Source organism: Pteropus alecto, unplaced genomic scaffold (genome assembly GCF_000325575.1).
Source record: "Pteropus alecto unplaced genomic scaffold, ASM32557v1 scaffold15, whole genome shotgun sequence".
NCBI lineage: Eukaryota > Metazoa > Chordata > Mammalia > Chiroptera > Pteropodidae > Pteropus > Pteropus alecto.
Window position 1 is genome coordinate 1,263,438 of NW_006436286.1, and position 19,313 is coordinate 1,282,750.

The 19,313-nt window shown below is 57.1% G+C and overlaps 1 protein-coding gene across 1 annotated transcript in view; it reads right to left on the minus strand.

Annotated features, from left to right (window-relative positions):
• The window catches only part of PRKCB (protein kinase C beta), a gene marked incomplete at its 5' end in the record, with an annotated part of 228,349 nt that overhangs the window by 25,745 nt on the left and 183,291 nt on the right, over positions 1 to 19,313 (minus strand). Inside the window, 3 exons of the mRNA XM_006912548.1 lie at positions 3,599 to 3,661; positions 4,948 to 5,039; positions 15,326 to 15,499. Coding sequence (XP_006912610.1) covers positions 3,599 to 3,661; positions 4,948 to 5,039; positions 15,326 to 15,499 — 329 coding nt within the window. The remainder of the gene's footprint in view (positions 1 to 3,598; positions 3,662 to 4,947; positions 5,040 to 15,325; positions 15,500 to 19,313) is intronic.

Consider the following 19,313-nt stretch of genomic DNA (forward strand, 5'->3'; position numbering starts at 1 on the left):
ATGAGGGCGTCCACATTTCCTTTGAAGAATCATTCTTCCCTGATTCCCATGTCACATAAGGCTGGTGGCGCCGACCTCAACTCCTGGCTCCAGGAGTGGCCGGGCAGCCCATCCTGGCCGATGGAGACACCCCATCCCACTGGTCGTGCCAATGCCTTCAGGGATGACCATGGGACCCAACGTGAGCTACTGAAGCCACTGAGCATAAGCCCTGGCGCTTTGCTGGTACCATGGGAAAGGACTGAGCTCTCATTTACACTGAGGTTGCTCGAGTAGGGGGACAGATCGTAAGTCTAGAAATGCCACAGGTCACCAGACCGAGAGGAGGAAGCCCGTACGGACAAAGCACAGCACAGAGGGAGGGGGCTGGAGTGGAGGCTTGTAACATCATTTGAACCCCTGGATCGAATCAGGCCCAGATGAGTCAAGTCTGCCCCCCAGACTTTTCAGTTATGTCAGCCCCCAAATGCCTCTTTTAACCTAAGTTAAAAGAGTTGCTGTCATTTTCGACTAAGAGAACATAACCTGGAAATATATCCTGGCGTCTCCCGGCTGGTCTGTGAGGTCTCCTCTCCCGAAGGCAGGTTCCCTTGCACCCCCTGCTTGCCGCCGGCAACATCCTCGACCCCGCTGCTGTCCATGGTGCTACCCGCTCCCAGCCTCCGTGCTTGTCCACAAGCCTCCGGTCTCTGAATGCCAGCTCGGAACTTAGAAAAGCTGGACTTTGCAGCAACTTGATTTACCTAAACGCATGACCTTAACCCTCAGCTTGACCACAAGCCCCCCAAACAAGTAGCTGGGGCAACCAAGGAAGTGGAAAAACATCTTCACTCGTTCTAGAAAAGGAGCTTCAGGCGTCAAGAGCCAGGCAGATCTTGGGGCTGGAGGACGCTGCGGTCATAGTCACTGCCTTCTTTTATTTGACATGATAAATCTTCCTTCATGCTTCAAAATGGGGCTGGGACAATTGTTCTCATTTTCAGAAACTCATCATGGAAAAAAGCACCACACATTCCAGGGATGGGGACCAACACACCACACACTAAGTGTGGCAGGAAGGACCTTCTGCCTTCCCCCACCCGACACCCCCAGACATGGTCCTCAGAGAGGCCTCATCCTCTTTACTTGAGACCCGTCCGATTATCTAGAGATCTAACAAGGAAGGGGGGACTTGTGACACTTAAAAGACTTCGAAAAGCCACACACCTGCTGTCATGCAATTTTTCTTCCCGTTTTCATTGGACCATCCATTTTAAAAACTGTGTCAATCGAGGAACTTCACAGCGAGCAACAAAAACCAGTCATGACTATTTCAACCTAAAAACGATTTATTTCAACCTAAAAAGGAAACGGGGGGCGGGGACTCTCTGAGGAGGCTGAGGACCAGAGACCCGGAGGCTCTGCATCCAGGAATCGTGCCCGTCCGCCACACAGTTGGGCCGGTGAGGACACCGGCGCAGACGCCGCCCCTCCACCGCAGGGCACAGGCCTCGCCCCGCTCCGCGGAGCCCCAAAGCTGGGCTCTGGCGTGCTGTTAAGGACGCCTTCCTCTCTCTCTCGCCTCGGGGAGCTAGGTGTCGCTGATTCCTATGGACAGGCTCCCTTTCCTTGGTCACCGACTTCTGATTCGAGGTCTTGGGTGAGTGTGACGACTTTCAGAGCCTGAGCTGTGTGGCTGCCTGGCTCCAGGGAGACTGTGAGAATATCTGGTCTTCCGGTCTGGACAGTAGGAGGCAGACTCTGTTTCTACTCACACCCGAAGCGGTCCGGACACCGAGTGGCTTAAACGCGTGATAAATGACCCCTCAGAAGACACTTGAAAGGTGGCGGGAGACTCGCCTCCTGGTTCTGTTTTAGCGGAGGCCCGTCCAGGATGGGACTTAGCCCCCAGTGTCAGCACATGAGGGGACAATCACGTGGAGTGTACAATGATGTAAAGTCCCTCCCATCGGGTGGGACGGCGGAGCCGCTGGCTTGAATTTAGGGGTCACGCCATACAGAAGATAACATGCTACCCGTAGATACCAGAACTACATTCAGCACAAGATGCTCCCGCCATGACAGTCAAAGGGGAAATCAAGGGGATCGAGGGCCCTGCCGGCCCCGTCTCACGCTCACACGGCGACACAGGGTCACCGAGGGCAAGCACGGCAGGACGCGCACACTATTCACCGTTCACGTCACCGTCATTCTCCTGCCCCCCTCCTTCACAGAGATGGCCCACGTGCCACCCACGTGCCACAGACCACTCTCTCCCTGACCCTCCCCGTCCCCTACCAGGAGGACAAGGGAGATGGAGGCCCTTTTACTCAGGGGAAGCGTGTCCCTCCCCGATTAGATTTCACACGGCCACTTCGAGGAGTGAAAAAAAAGAGCCCCAGGACTCCGGGCTCCTGGCCAGGCCCCCGCCCGCCACCCTCCATCCCGCCGGCACCCTCAGCCTCGACTCCTGTCTCCCTCGGGACCCCTCTAGGCCTTTAGTTCTGCCTCCTTCAGCTGCTTTGCGAGGCCCAGGACTCCATGGTCACCCTAACCCTTCGGACACTGACCTCATGCTCTCGGCAGAATGACAGGCGACCAGCCAGCAGCCACCAGCCACCAGCCGCAGCCTGATTTTTCTCTGCAGCACTTACCACTCCCTGACAGACCACATCTTTATGATTTACGTGTCTGTCTCCTACCGGGAGAATCGACTCTCTACAAAGGCAGGTGGTTCCGTCCATTTTTCTCACAGCTGGATCCCCACTGCCTGGAAGACAGCCTGGCACAGCGTAGGCTTTTGATGAATGTTTGTCAAGTGACTAAATGAAGTGGACCTTTTTTTTAGGGAAAAGTTAATAAAGGAGACTCGTCATAACGTATATTATGACTGTATTAAACGAGATAGTTTAGGCTTGGCTAACAGGCCACAGAACAAAAGGTCCGTGTCGCACCAGTGATGTGGACTCTCGTGGCTTGTCACGGTCTTTTAAACAGACCTCCCCCCATGCCGAGTGCCCTGCGGGAGGCCCGTGCCCCCTGCCAGCCTCTCCCGTGTAACAAACCAGCCAAAACCAGCAGTGCCTTTGCCATTTGCACCCATATGACATAAGGACAACTGTACCACGTGGACTAAAGGCAGACTCGCACGGCCGTGACGCCACGCCTGCTCCTCCAGGGCGGGCCAGGGCCGGCTCCCCGGCCTAACCACGTCTCCCGGGGCAAGCTGCTCAGAGAGCCATTCCTAACTTGTAGTTACACAGCCAGACAACACAACTCGTGGGTCACGATAGCACGATCCATCATCTCCTGCCAGCCGAGGTTCTTTGCCTGCTCCCCACACGTGCTCACGGACCCCTTTAATGAGCCTCGTCGTCTGCGAGCAAGCGGTCTGGTGTCTGAGGCTCTGAACCGCCGCCGGTGGCAGGTCCGTTGAGATTTTCTGCCACCGCCTAGAGCTGCCCGAATCCTGCCAGGGCAGTGGGCGATGCTGCCTGGCAGAACACATGCCCGAGTGCGCACCGGAGAGCTCCTCCCCCAGCGTGGAGTCTAATTTTAAAAGCAGTTAAAGAAGGAGGCAGGCAGGGGAGGGGCCGGGGGCCGGACGGCGCTCACGTACCGGTAAATGATGCCCTTGCTTTGTAGGAAGAACAGGCCGATGGCGATTTCTGCGGCGTAGAATCTGAAATTAGGAGGGAAAAAAAAAGCGATGGAGGAGGTCGAGGGCACCGTGGCGCTGGCGACCCGCCGGGGAGGGAGCACGGTGGGCGGGTTCAGGGCCCGAGGCTGCTGCACGGACCAGCTGGGGCAGGAGAAGCCTTGGCGACTGCTTCGTGGCGTACGGTGGTCCAGACGGAGAACCCGTCTCAGACCCGACCAAGTTAAGACGCCTTCCTAACAGCAGCCAGCCTCCGACGAAGACCGAACGTCTCCTCAGCATCCTTTAAGCTACCCGATTCCATCTTCGCTCCGGTCCGAGGAGCTGGGTCCCACCATCGCCCCCTGCTCCTTACGCGAGGAAACCGGGGCTCGGTGCCATGAGGTGACCTGGCCCCTTTACCCGGCTAGCACGTGGCACAGCCGGATGGACATGGCGGCCATCGGAAGCACGCGCGCTTCCTGGAGGCCCAGGAGGGAGAAGGGGTCAGTCACAGCACAAGGGCTGGGCGGGGCTCCGGGGCGCTGGGTTAGTGTCCTGCAGGTGTGGGCGCTGGGTTAGTGTCCTGCAGGTGTGTGCGTGTGTGACGCTGTCCTGCAGGTGTGTGCGCTGGGTCAGTGTCCTGCAGGTGTGTGCGTGTGTGACGATGTCCTGCAGGTATGTGCGCTGGGTCAGTGTCCTGCAGGTGTGTGCGTGTGTGACGATGGGGTTCAGGCCCGCGGCCCATCAGCTGTTAGAGATAAAAGAAGATGGACAACCCCGTGTCCCCTCAGGATTGTGCCAAGAGAGACAAATGATGGGACGAGAAGCATCCAGAACGCAGTGCGCATGGGCTCAGCAGCTGGGGGGAAGGGGGCGGGGTGGACAGAAGGGAGCAGCGGCGGGGTGAGGCCCTGGGGACCTGCCGGGGGGACGAGGGCTCGGCGAACTCCGAAGGTGAGGTGAGCAGGGTGAACCCTAGGACTGGCCGTGATCCCGTCCACCAGCGGTGGGCGGGAAACAACGCTGCCTGCGTTCTAGGAAGAAGAGCCGGCCGCCTTGTGGACTGAAGGGGACAGAACGGACTCGGCAGGAAAATCACGCTCTAGAAGCCTGGGCTCGGCCTCCGCACCCCAGGAGCCACAGAGCAGCCCGGTCCCTCATCCCCACGGAGGACCGGAGGGACGGACGACCAGGCATCGGGGTCTGAGAGGGGTGTAGACAGAGAAGGAGCAAAGAAGATGCAACTCCCCCCGCTCAGCTACAAACCCAAAGCCACCGAGAACCCGCCCTGCACCCGACGGGGAAGCACGGCCCTCGCTGTCACTTACACGGCGTGAGGCTCCTTGAACCGGCCGACCTGCTGGATGTGGTACATGAGGTCCCCGCCGTTCACATACTCCATCACGAAGTACAGGCGGTCCTGGAGGGACAGGCAGATGGCGACATCAGCATCGGGGTGTTTCCCGGGCTCTGGGGGGGGCGGGTCATGACCTACCCCCCACCGGGCCTGTGCCACAGGAGCTACACGAGGATGCACAGGTGGTGCATGAATTTTTTAGAATTAATAACTCCAGGTTTATATTCGTGTGTTCTGGAAAATATACCCAGCGCATGAATCTTGTGATTTAATGGACATATTATTTAGGAAGAAGCTGATTTTAGTAGAAAATGGAAAACAGTAAGTGAATCCGGTCACAGGTGACAGGTGGCCGTGGACGCCAGCCTCTGTGACGTCCCTGTCACCCGTAGTTTTTACCTCCTACATTCACAGCCTTGTGCGGTCCCTTCCACAGGGACTAGGACTTGGGCAACCAACAGGACACTGGAAAGGTGACGGCACGTGACTTCCAGGACTGTCATAAACGACACGGCAGTTCTCACATTGCTCTCTCTCGGGGAAGCCAGCGCCATGTGACAGGGACGCCCCGCAGCACTGTGGACGGGCACACGCGGCAGAGGACCGCGGCCTGCCCCTAGCCGGCACCGACTGCCAGGTGCATGCGTGAGGCCCCTGGAGACAGGACCCCACCCCGTCAGCCCACCAGATGACCGCAGCCCGAGCTGGCCACTGGACTGCAACTTTCTTTTTTAAAAAAGTTAAATTTATGGGGGTGATGTCCGTTAATGAGGTTAGATAAGCTTCACTGCATAGGTTCATGATACGTCGTCTGTACATTGTACTGTGTGCTCCCCACCCAGAGTCTGGCCCCTTCCCGTCTGTCACCCCCATGGCCCTCTTCCTCCTCCCCGCCCCCCTCCCCTCTGGTCACACCTTTCTGCTGTGTGTGACTATGAGTTTTTGTTTGTTTCTTTCTTTCTGTTTTATATCCCACATACGAGTGAAATCGTGCGGTTCTTGTCCTTTTCTGTCTGACTTATCACACTTAGCACGATAAAGACCTGAGTATCAGACCTGGGACGATAAATCGCACAGAAGAAAACAGGTACTAGACACATGGACCTTGGACTTAGAGAGAATTTCATGAATTTGACCTCAAAAGCAAGGGAAGTAAAAGCAAAAATAAATGAACGAGACCACATCAAACTAAAAAGCTTCTGCACAGCAAAAGAAGCCGTCCACAAGGTAAAGAGACAACCATCCGAATGCGAAAATATATTTGCAAGCAACGCCTCCCATAAGGGCCTAATATCCAAAATATACGAAGAACTCATAGAACTCAATAACAACAACAACAAAAAAACAAACAATCTAATCAAAAAACGGGCAGAGGACCTGAATAGACACTTCTCCCCGAAAACACGCAGACTCCCCTTAGGGACCCCAGCACCAGGACCTGCCAGGGGAGCCGCGCCCGAGCCCCCGACCCACAGAACCCGAGTTACGGACTGCTAGCTGCTATTTCGAAGCACTGAGTTTTGGGGTACCCAGTAACAACCAGCGCCATGATTACGGGGAGAAATGAACGCTTAAAGTCTAAAAAATAGTAGCCTAGGAGGGCATATCAAGAAGCAAAAGAATTTGGGCCAGAAAAAGGAATCTATATCCCATTTGAGGACTTTTTTAAACACGTCTTTCAAGGGAGACGCAAACTCCTTCACGTCAGGGCTGCGTCCTGCTTGGCGGCGTGACCCCGTTCCCACGGTGTGACCAGCACGCAGCAGGTGCCCAAGACTCTGTGGGACCCCGCTCTGCTCCCTGGTAGCTGCATGTACTGGCAGAAGTTATCGAACACATGGCCTCCTCATCCGTGAGACGGACAAAATGACGGAGCCCAGTGCCGTTGCTGGCGTCCGAGGCGACACGTTGTGGCCGTGGTGTGGCCAGCACCCACACGTCTGTCCCCGACCCACACCCCGTCCTCCACCCAAGGCTGTTCGCTGTGTGGGGCAGTGACTTCCCCTCTTCATGGGGACCTCTGCTTGGGTCAAAGCACACGATGCATGCAAAAAATGAATGAATGAATGAATGAATGAAAGGAAGAGAATGGAGTCGGAACTATTGGACTGCCTGCACAGACTGCTACTCTGTGGCATTTCACGACATGCGCGTTTGGGTTAGATTTATGTGTCGGTATGGCTGGGTCATGGCGAAAAGGCTTGCCACCGAAGTCACAAAGCTAGGGGCAGGGGCGGTGGACGAGGCGGGGTGCAGGGCGGTGGACGAGGTGGGGCGCAGGGTGACGGATGAGGTGGGGTGCGGGACAGTTGACGTGGTGGGTGCGGGGCGATGTCCATGTCCGAAGTCAAGTAGGATTCAAGGCCTCTTCTCCCAGCTTGCCGGCTGCTCGACACGGAGCCATCATGTAGCCTCTCGGACCTCTAGCCCCCTCTTCGGAGTGGACGCCACTCACCTGCCCCCTACACCGAGATGACACGTGGAAAGTGTCCTATGTGAAGCTGGCCACGAAACAGATGTTTAAACCACCGTTTAAAAAGTCCCCTCAGAGGGCAAAGAACTTGATCATAGTCATGTGAGCATCTGTCAAACGTTGGTGTCGAGTGTCCAATCATTAGAATAATGGCAGCCTTGCAATGAAGCTGCCACCATGCAAGCACTTACTATGAGACTGTATGTGGGGCCTCATCCGTCTTCCTGAACAGCTCAAGTGACCATCTTCCTTCTAAACACATGGACATCGAGACTCAGAAAGGGCCAGTCCTTTGCCGGGGGTCACTCAGTAGCTAGGTAGCAGATTCGGGATTTGAACCCAGGCAGATCGGTTCCAGAGTCTATACTTGTGACCTCTTATTAGGCTGCCTCCCAGATAAGGTTCTGAGCCAGATGCTGTATGGGTATGTGGGGGTGTCCTCCCCTCTGAGGGCATCCGATCTGGAGGGAGGGGCCTTGGAGATCCAGCCACACGTCGACACAGAAGATGGCAGGGCCCAGGGGAGGCATCCAGGATAATCCATCAATTTTTGAAATGTCGAAGGACCTTCTGGACTGATACTGGTCCACCTACTCAGCATCTCTGAAGGCAGAATTACTACTCCTGCTCCCGGCATCCAAGGCGTGCGGGAGAGTTGCCAAAAGGTCACATACGAGTTAGTTTCGGAGCGGAGACAGTCAGCCAGAAGTGCCGACACCCAGATCCCGGCTCTTTGGGGAGGGGGGAGTTGACAGAAAACAAGCCTTAAAATAGCATCTGTCTTTGCTGCACATTGAAAAGAACCAAAACACTTGCTTTTAAAAATTATTTTTGAAACTAGCAGATGGCATCGGCCACAGAGAGAGGAGTGAGTGAGGGAAAGCTTTCACTCGCTTGCTTTCTGCCTAGAAGAACTCGACTTGCCCCTAAACTCACGAGCCAGAATCCCAGCGTGAGGGGCGAGCTCTCTCGGGCAGGATGCCACGTTTTGAGGTCTGCCGCGCGGGAAGGCCCCGAGGCCCGTCGCGTCTGAACCGTGCCGAGTCTGGCTTCGGCACGCCCGTGTTCCGGGCTCTTCCACGATACGGCTTGCATGTCGCTGTCACTTCACGTTCCGAATGAACGCGGATGATGCCCACCCCGTGCCAGGCCTGATTCTGCCGCCAGGCACGCGAGTCATCCGCGGAGCCCGACGGGGAGGGTTCCCCGGGCGAGTGGGGAGACCTCACGCGTCACCCGGGGACACCTCGCAAAACGGGAGGCAGGTCCTCGTACTTGGGCTGCGGACACGTGGTCGCTTCGTGTGTGTTTCAACAGGTCTTGTGGGAGACGGAACCGGCCCTCGGGAGCCCCCGAGTTCACGGCGACGGCTGTCGAGCGGGCGAGCGGGATGCACGCAGTTACGAGAGAGGAGAAGGGAGACGGGGAGGGTGGGCCCCGATTGCGCCAAGCCAGGCGGGGCCGACACCCCAAACTTCACTCGTCTCCCGCGCCAGCCTCGAGGTCCTTATCCGGTTTGCCTGCCTTGCCTACAAAAATTTACTCATTTTTACATATTTGTGTTGACTTGTTTTTTAAAAAAAAAAAACCAAACACAGTTATTGAAACACTTTAAACATCATATCTAAGTCCTAGATGGAAATTCGTGGTCTCCGTGCAAAATACACACACACCTGGAGTCCATCAGCCCTGTGCTGCAGCCGCTCTGGCTTGGAGTGCATCAGCCCCCCAAAGGACTTGTTTTTAAGACAAATGCCATGTGTCGGTGTCCCACCGAGTTCACCCCCACTGGAAAGTCAGGGGCATCCGCGCCTGGAAAACACTGCCAGAGCCATCTGCCGCAGAGAAGCGAATTTGGGAACTTTTATTGAGCATGTATTTATTTCTGCAAGTCACGGAGGAGGCGTTAACGGGGCGAAAATGATGACTAAGACATAGGCCTTGCCCTCGGACATTCCGAACCGTGGTGACAACACGCGACCGACTGGAGCTGTTGTCTAAAAACAGACCGCGAGAAAGAACCGCACGCGAGGCACGGACAGCTGTGCGGCTCCGCCTGGGGACACGGCCTCCGCCCGCCACCTCCGGCCCCCACGCACTTCTCTCTGCCCGTCGCGGCCTGACCTCTGACTTACTCCCCACTCGTCCTGCAAAATCATTTCAGGACCTCAGAGATCTCTCTCCGAGTCACACACGGCAGTTTTTGAGGAGGCCCCGTTCACTGTGCCACGTGAAAAATCAAAAAGCATTCATTGAGTGTCAACTGGAAGCCAAGCTTTGCTTCCTCCTACTTGCTGAGTTTTCCAAAGACACTTGTCACAGCTCAAAGCCTCAGCTCCCGTCTTCCCGGGCTGACTTGCCCGTCTACCCTCCCCTTCCTCCCGAGCTCCAGTCCGCTCCAGCTGGCTCCAGGATGTTTCGACGTGGGTGTTCTACCGTCAAGTCCAATTAAACGCCCGGAAAGGCGAGCTCACCACGTTTCTCTCTGAACTAGCCGGTCTGCTCGACTTGCGTGTTTCTTCCAAACTGTCATTGTTGCTATTCAAATTGTCGCTTTGCATTGCCCTTGCCTCCTGAGCGTGACATGACCGGTTAACGTTCGATTTCCTTTCTCCTTAATCTCTCGTGTTCAACCAGCAAGCGAATAAAATTACATTTTATTTGTCTGTCTGTCACTGCATCGTGCAAAATGGTTGGATGCAATTTCCCAAACATGGAGCGTGAGCGTGAGTGGGTGGCGTGTGCAAAACTCACCGGAGGGTCCCAGAATTCAAAGAGGGGATGATTCTTCTTCCAAGACAGCCGAACGTGGGATGTGACAGGATGCCCGTGAGATGCCAGGGGGACACCCGCCACTTTTAATAAGATACCATGGTCTGAGAAAATCAACACCATCCATTTCAAGAGCACGTGCCCCGCTCCAAGGCGAGGTGCGGTGTTCACTTGTTTAACGGTTGTTAGTGACCTTCCCGCCTGGCCAGTGGGTCAGTGCCGCCTGTGAGCACTTCCTCTTCTCGCTCACACCTGCCTGTCCCTCTCGAGGAGCTGCGCGGTGCCGTGGTTGGCACGAGCTAGTCCTGGGTTCGAGTCCCAGTGACATCGCTCGCTCGCTCCGAAACCTCGCATCCGAGACTGGCACCTCCCCTGCCTTGCTCAAGGGGGCCATCACCGTGTCCCCTCTCACAGGGGCGCTGCAAACTCACATCGGAAGATCCACGTCGAGTCCACGCGAACTCGCAGGGCCTCCGTCACGCAGGGCGGTGTGCGGTCACGGGCACGCAGCCCACACAGCTGCTCCCGCCTCCGGGTTCCGCGGCCTTGGGGTCACCCTCAGAGGCAAGCGGCTGATGCTCCTCCAACTTTGTGCTCAGCCTTCTAAGCCTTCCCTTCCCCAGAGGGAGCCAAGTTCTCCAGGGCCGGGGTCATCTCGCTTCCTTAGACTTCTACGGACCTTTGGTCACTGAAAAAAGAGAGGGGACCGGCCGCGTCTCTTCCTACCGGCCACAGCGCTACATGCCCCGGTTGCAATCCGGGTCTTTTGCTGCACCCGAGATGCTAGAACCACTTTGGCCGCCCGAAGCCCTGACACCTGCCCAGCTCTCCCCAGCTTGCTCCCCTCCCTCCCGTCCTTCACTGAACCACGTCTGTCCTGCTCCGACCCAGAGATGACGTCTTCCCTCTGACACGAGTACCAGCCCTTCCTTCCCTGTAGCTACAGCCGCCCCTCGAAGGCTGTAGTAGCCTGTTAGCGGCTGACCAACCTGGCCAAGAGCAAAACATGTGACCTGTGCTGAGCCAATCAGATTCTCCTTGCTATGACTATGAATCGGAGCCCGGGGATTTGGTGGACAGGCGACCCACAGGGGGCTAAGGAAGCCAAACGAGGGGAGGGGAAACCCAGGAACAAGCAGAGAGAAACAGATGGACTCTAGAAAGCTCAGAAGCTACAGAACCCAGCTCCTCACGAGGCTCGGATACATCTTTGCCTTTGGGCTGTTGTTCTCTTCCAATAAAATCCCGTTTTTCCCTTTATGCACGAGCTAGTTTGGAGGAGCGAGTGTTGCGTTTCTTACAACCCGACCGCTGCCGACGGAGACTAGGACCCGAGCTTCCTGCGGCCAGAGCCACACACCAAACCGTAGCCTTGGAAACCGCTGCCCACACGGGGCTCCTTAGTTACCGAGACGCCCCGGACACTCTAGGCTCCCCATGGAAATGCGGCGGGGGGCCACATCTGCAAACACCACCATCCCCGGCCCCCTCCCTGCCCCCTCCTGCCTTCTGTGCCGATCCTCCCTCCCAGCATGCCTTGCAGCTGAGTTCTCGCTGGGCCACCAGAGCAAATTTGGGGAGGAAGTAACTTTGGTCCTTCAATGACTCATGAAATCTAATTCTATTTAAAAAAAAAAAAAAAGAAATAGAAGAAGAAGAAGAAGTGCATATGTTCAATTGAAAAGAAAACATTTAAAATAGATGTTTTGCTAAGGAGCCTTGAGTGGCTGTGCCCACGGGCAGTTGGAGAACTGCATGAATGTGCCCAGCTGACAGTCTCGTCCCTGGGAAAAGCATAACTTCTGTGCCTGTGCAACGAGCTGCGCCCCCAGCCCAGCTCCGGCCATGCGGGTGGCCCCGAGTACTGTTCTTAGGCACTTTATCATCATCTCTTTCAATCCTCACTTATTATGTCTACTGTAAAGACGATGAAACCCATATTCAGAGCCATGAAGTGACTTTCTGGAGGTTGGACAGCCGGTAATCACAAACCCAGACTTATCTGACGGAGGCTGTCAAGCTTATTCCTGCGCGTGTCTAGAACCACGCACCTAAACCCCATTCGGCCAAGACCAGTTCCTCTAACGAGCAATTCTCTAAAAATTCAAACCCCTTCTGATGGCGTTCGCATCCATTTGGGCATTGACGTTTGCAACCTTGTGGCCCGTTCGACACTCTGTAAACCGCTTTTTGTTAGACGCTTCTGAAATCACCTAAATTCAAAACGAAGACAATTACCCACGAAGCCCTCCCTACATCGAATCGGTGTTCTGATTGGTCTCTGTCTTTTTCTGATTCTTTTCTATGTACGCGTTCAATCTGAACACATTTAGAATAATCTCTTAAATAGAATTTAATATCTTACATTTTCCGTTCAACGTTGCGCTGTGAATATCTTTCAAAGATTATTTAACCCAATTGTCTAAGAATATATCTGATGTAACCGCGTCTCTAAATAAGTTTCGAAAAACTAAACTTGCATCGTTTTAAGAACGACAAGGGTTGTTTTGTATACCAGTGGGTGTCTCGTTCCCTTTTATCTATGTGGACCACCTTCTGGATTTTTTTTTTTTTATCCTATTACGGATCTTTCATCTTCAAAATTCTAAGTCTCTGGCAAGACAAACACATCAAATTTGCAGCATGTTATACCAGATCTGTCGTTTTTTTTTAAAGGTAGCTGATTCATAAAGGAATTCTGGGTCACAAGATACAAAATGACAACCCGCTAGGGCCGCAGCGGCCTCCGGGCAGCTTCTCAGACACACGGAGCGTGCTCCCGCCTTGGGCACCCACACTCGGCCTCGCTGCCGGAGACACTGTGCCCCCAGATTTTCACTTGCTCTGGTCTCTGCTCAAATATCATCCCCATCAAGTCTCCCTATCAGAAATAGCATCTCCCTGCCCAATTCCTCCGTCTCCAAACCCTTCGGTGTTTTGTTGTTATTGCTGTTTACCATCTGTCTCTCCCATCAGAGTACAGATTCCAAGGGAATGGGGACTTCATCTCTTTTGTTCACTGATGTACCCCTCACAGTGATACAGCTGTGTCCTGACACACTTATGTAAACAAATAAACGTCTGTTGACAGAATCGATGAGCATCAGTACACTCTGCGGACCACCAGTAATGATCTGACTCTTAGGGACACAGACTTCGGCTGCCTCGTCCTCTGGTGCAGCAGCCTGGGGGACAGGGAATAGCAATCCTCGAAGACGAGCGGGAGCCAGATGCCTACGGGACTTCCCCGAGGCGGGTGTCGCCCCCCTGCTCAGCCGAGCCTTGCTAGCAACGGTTCGCGACGCACGCGCACGCTCCCTACGCTCAGAGCCCCTCCCACCACGAGACGTCCCAGACACTGCGATGTTCTTGTGTGGTAAGCAGGTGACACTTTCCCGGTAGAAAGAACACCCAAAGGGGCATCGGGACACCTGCCACTTGGTGACTGTGTAACCTGAGCCCAGGTTCATCTGTCTGAGGGCCCGCGTCCCTGGTGCACGAGTGTCAACAGTCATTGCTTATAGTGTTCTTGGGAAAATGACATGGGACCGTGGAAGTGGACATAATTCGTAAGCAAGAAGAAGGAAGCTGGCACTAGGGCAGAGGCGGGGTGGCCCCTGAGGCCGGGGCCTTGCAGAACCCACCTCAGTGCCACCACTACCTACGGGTGACGCTGGAGACAGGCTGGCCGCTGGGGGTCCCGCCCCAGGTCTGTCAGGTGAGTGGAAACTGGGTGATTCACACTCAGCACCCTCAAAAGAGCTCTCAGTAATGGCTAATGCACAGCCCCTTGGAGCCAGGCTGCCCAGGTATGAGCCATGTGGCCTCAGTCCCCTCATCCCCAAGACGGGGGTGATGACGGGACCCATCCAAGGGTTGTCACGGGTTGTCACATGGCTTAAGAGCGCTACTCCGGTGCCTTTGGATGAATGACCAGCCCCCGCCTACACTCTTGCCACAGGGATCAGCCTCTGGGTCTGGCCAGCAGCCAGCAGGGACCACAGGGGATGGAGAAAACGTGTGACGGCCTCACCGCCGTCACATGCTGCCCACGAGCAGCCTCGCTTCCTCCTCAGGACAGCCCTGCCACAGCTACTGTCACTGCCTCCATTTCTCAGACAGAAACCGAGGCCCAGAAGGTTCTGGGACTCACCCGAGGCCACGCGGAGTGCGCGACAGAACCGGGATCTGATCCTGGGGCTCTCAGGGCCCCAGACACATCAAGAGGCCACTTAGCACAGGAGTGAGGCCGAGTTCCCGCTCCGCCCCGCCCCATCCACGTGGGGCAGCTGTGCGCCTGGCGTGTCTACGCCGATAAAACCACCCACGTCCAGTGGGGATGGGATTCGGTGATGCCCGAGGAGAGAGGAGGGTCCAGGCATCGAAGCGCACGCGGCATGTGACAGTGGCCCGTCTTGCGCGGGGCTGGGCTCTAAGGTCAGCACGGGGGCGACAGCCGGGTAGAGCTCCTTAGAGCATCGCTGAGCGGCTGGGCCTTAGGAGCCCCGAAGGCAAGAATGGACTCTGTGCCCCTTTGCATTCAGGCTCCGGCCTCCTCGTCCTTAGGACTGGAGCCCATGGCTGGATTTGAGCAGGGACAAGGAAGAGGTCACCACGAGGGATGTCTCGCGCAGACAGAGGCGGCATCGGTCAACAGCAGGTAGCGTACAAATGCCCCCTCCCCTCCTTGAGGGCCACAGCTCCGAGCGGGCCAGCCCCTGCCGAGGACTCTGTGCCCCTGCACAGAGGGTCTGCAGGGCTGCCAGCAGCCCCCCGAGGGCGCGGGGTGTGAGCCCTCCCTCACTCCCGCCTGGAAGTTCTGCTACCACGCCTCCGAGTGTGAGACCGAAAGGCCAGGCTCCTGTCCCCGAGTCACCTCCTGCTGTCAGAGAAGAGCCCTGCTTGCTGGTGATAAAACCAGTTTCCTGAGTGCCTTTATCTGTCGGGAACAGCACCTGCCTCGGGGGAGAGCGGTCACCTCGGATCCACCTTCCTCGGGCCCCACACCCACCCGCCTGGAGTCCCTGGGGCGGGGGGCTGCCGGCTGCGTCAGCCAGAGCCCGGGGCAAGCCCAGGGGTGCAGCGGCCGGGCGCGCCCCGTTACCATGGTCTGGAAGCAGGAGTGCAGCTGGGTGAGGAAGGGCGGCTTCCCAGGCAGCGCCAGCACCCGCTTCTCCACCATCGTGCACTCCACGTCGTCGTCCTGGATCACCACGTCCTTCTTCAGGATCTTCACGGCGTACAGCTCGTCCGTGCCTTTCCGCTCCGAGAGCATGACCTGGGGAAGACAGCAAGCTGGGGTCGCTCGAGCCCACCGCAGGCCTCGGCTGGTCCCCGTCCTACCCACCGGCTCTGAAACGACAGACGATGTTCCCAGACAGCTCACGCCGGGACGGGCGACCGCGTATCGACCCCTCGGGACACGGATCGAGGCCCCGCCGACATCGCTGGAGTATAAACCCCACGAGGGCAAGTACCTCTGCCCGGCTCGCTCCCTGGCATGACCCCAAACGCCAGAGCGGGGCCCAGCGCACAGCAGACATCCCCTGGGTACCTGCTGGAGGAGGGCATCGGACGTGGGGCACCCGTGTCCTTGTCCACCCAACCACTCAGTACTAAGAGCGTGCTGAGCGCGGCCGCGTAGCAGCAAGCAGGCAGGCGCTCTGACTCGGTGCTCAGAGGCCAGGTGGACGTCGCATGTGACATGGGAGGATTAAGGTGTTATCACAACCTCCTCCCCGCTCGTCCACATGGTTGCAAACTGGCTGTGCCAATCCATGTGGCTCGGACTCATCAAACCTTCGCTGGGTGTGACTGTGCCAGGGGGAACAGTGACCGGTGGGTAGCATGCTCAAGGAGCCTCTGAGGGAGGACCTTCTCACTGGGCAGTGGACCCGCCTGGCCACAGCTGACGGGTAGCACCTGACCTAAGCCAAGCCCATCGGATTCTCTCTCCTGAGAATTAGCCATTAGGATGCTACTAGTGGCCAGCCCTGGGCCAGAGCGGGAACACACATGGGTCTGCCTAGACGGTCCTTTCGTACCACGGGGAGGCCAAGAAGGGTGAACCGTGCATGGGGAGACGGAGCGGGGCGGGGGCTGGGCACAGGCCGTGCTTTCCAGCCCCTGGTTCTGACCTCTCAGGAGGCCCGGCCACTCCCCGTCAGAAATCTCCCAGCCTCCAAGAAGGGGGTCGTTCCCGTGTAGCCCAGCCGGAGTGGGTTTCCGTTCCTTAGAGACCCCGTGAGACACAGTCACTGCTTGAGCAGCCCAGACTCGGGAAGCCGAGGAGCCTCGGTCGGCGCTCGGCCTGAAACAAGGCGGACGCCATCCTTCAGCAAGAGCTGGTCCCGGAACCCCAGGGTACGTCTTACGACACGGACCCCCAAGCTCCGCCCTCGGCTCTGGGCTGCGGCCTGGGAGTCTGCATTTTAACAAGCACCTTCCCGCCCTGGAATCCAGTCGCTGGACGTGGGTTGGGAGACACCGAGGTAGCTATCGAAATGGACTCGTCTACCACGGCGGGAGGTGAGCGGCCTCTTCCGTCTTGACTTTCCTCACGATTTCTCAGCTGCCATTAATGGGGGTGAGAAGGGAACCGGCCTTTGCTCCTTGTCATAAAATTCTGATGAAGCTTTCCTTTCCTTTCGTTATTAAAGAACAGCTGACAGACAGTATTATACTGTTTCAGGGTACAACACAGTGGTTAGACATTTACCTGACTTACGACGTGAGCACCACGCTAAGCCTGGTCCCCACCTGGCACCACAGTTATGATGACATGATTGATGATGTTCCCCGTGCTGTACTCCACGTCCCCGTGACTGTTTTTATAACTGGAAGTTTGTACCTCTCATTCCCCTTACCTTTGTCAAAGAAGATGGCGTATGTACATCTACAGAGGAATATTACTCAGCAATGAAAAAGGACAGGACTTTGCCGTTCCTGGCCGCGGGGTGGACCTAGAGGGTACCGTGCCGGTGACGTAAGTCAGACAGAGGAAGCTTCCCTTTCGACAGGAGTCTCTGCCCTTTCTTGGGGAGCTTCTTGAGAGGTTCCCCGTGTCACAAAGGAAGTGACTTCCTGTGGTGGCTTTAAACCACGTCCACAGATATTTGCTGCTCCGCAGTCCAGAGGCGGGGGCCCGGGCGGGCATTTGTGACGGCCTCAGTGAACAGAGGACAGTGAGAGTGACCCCGCGCGACTGCTGGGGCAGTAGCTTCCGTCCATCTCTCTCGGGACACCTGCCTTTGGAGCCCTGAGGCCACGGGCAGAGGCCCTGAGATGACACGAGGACCTCAGTGACAGGCAGCACCGGGTGCTCCAGCCCCAGCCTTTGCAAGCAACCCCAGACCACAATCAACGAGCCAGCCCCCCAATTTCCTGACCACAAAGCTAGGAGAGATAAAAGACTGCTGCTGTTTTAAAGCTCCTAGTTTTGGGGTGATCTGTTATACACCAATAGACACCCTGATTCATACACGCACCGATGCCACCCAGCACTGCCGGGTGTGGCCCCTGTCACGCTGGTCTGTTTAACTCTTGAGTTGGATGAAGCACAGTCTTTTCGATCAAATTTTTTTAAAAACCTTCAATGGAGAGAGGCTCCAGAGATGGGATTCACTCTTCCCTCTAAGTGTCACCGTCCCTGAAGGCCGGCCAGTCCGCCCACTCGTGAGTAAACGTCAACCAAGCGGCCTGGGGACGCAGAACAATGACAAGGCCCCCGTCCTCACGAAGCTCACGCTCTGAGGTTCAGCGAGATCCTGTCTCCGGCAGAAGCCTAAGATCCAGCGGACAGAGCGGCAGGGGCGCCGAGCGGGGTGACTGGGCAGGGAATGGTCGACGTCCGAGCCACGTGAGGGACGGGGACTCGCTGGGCGGATGAGACAGCCACGCCCACCTGTCACCCACACTGTGCAACTTCTCACGGCTCCCCGCACGGCTGTGCACCGCAGGCGCCGGCAGACGCCTGCCTTACAGACGGCGGAGCCAGGGCAGCCGGAGGAGCGAGGTGACTTGTCCGAAGTCACTCTGCGGGTCAGCGACGCTTCCTCGGGCCCCTGTCGCCTAAGTTCACGCCCTTCGGCGTGCCCCACGATTCTCCGAGCCCCATGGGGCACCGTGAGCGTGCACCGTCTGTGAATTACCGCACGGCCACACCCACACCGAGCATCCACGCATCGCCACGAGCCTGGGCTGAAGCTGTCACGACGCCGGCTCACCCGCCCGGTCCACAGCTCTCCTGGGGTGTCTGTGCTGGACACCGTGCAGGACATGGCCCTGTCCCCAAGACCAAGTGTCCGGAGAAGATCTTACTCCCTCCCTTGGGCCCCAAAGCATCGACACAGGGGAGAATGGCGGACAAACATCCATAGCCCTGGCCACGGGGACAGCCACGTCCCGAAACGTTGCTCTGTGCGGAAATGGCCTTTTACTCGCTGTCTCGTGCAGGCTCTGGAGCTGCCTCCTCCGGTGGCACCAGCACGGACAGGGGGCGCGGGGGCTGTTTGTTCAGCTGTCCCCTCGTCTCCAGGGCGAGGATCCAAACAGATGGAGGGGACGTGCTTATCAAACTCCGCGCTGCACCTGCCGCCCAAGCGTCTTCTGGGAGGGAAGTGACAAATAGCTCCGGTGACAGCAGGCAAAATGAAGGGAAGTAGCACCGGGAATTCTGGCTGCCAAGCTGGCGGGGATGAACGTGGGCGGGGACGTGCGCCTGGAGCCGCGGCCACTGACCAGGGGTCAGTGCGGCGAGCTGGCCAGGGCACGGACGTCAGACCGAGACGATGGGGACACGTCACGTCCGCCACGTGACCGGCGGCGCGCCCGCGGGAAGCCACTTCGCCTCTCTGAGCCCAACCTTCTCATCTGTGAAACGGGGACACGGCGACACTGAGCTGTCGGCGGTGCTGAGGGGACCACGCGGGACGCGGCGTGCACAGAGCCCGAGGCGGCAGCATGTCCCCGGCCCCCGAGAACCGGAGATGGGCAGCGAGAAGCAACAGATGTCGCGTCTCTCTCAGCTCTGGGACCAGAAGCCCGAGATGCAGGCGCGGGCGGCGCTGCTCCCCGCGGCCGGGGCGGACGCA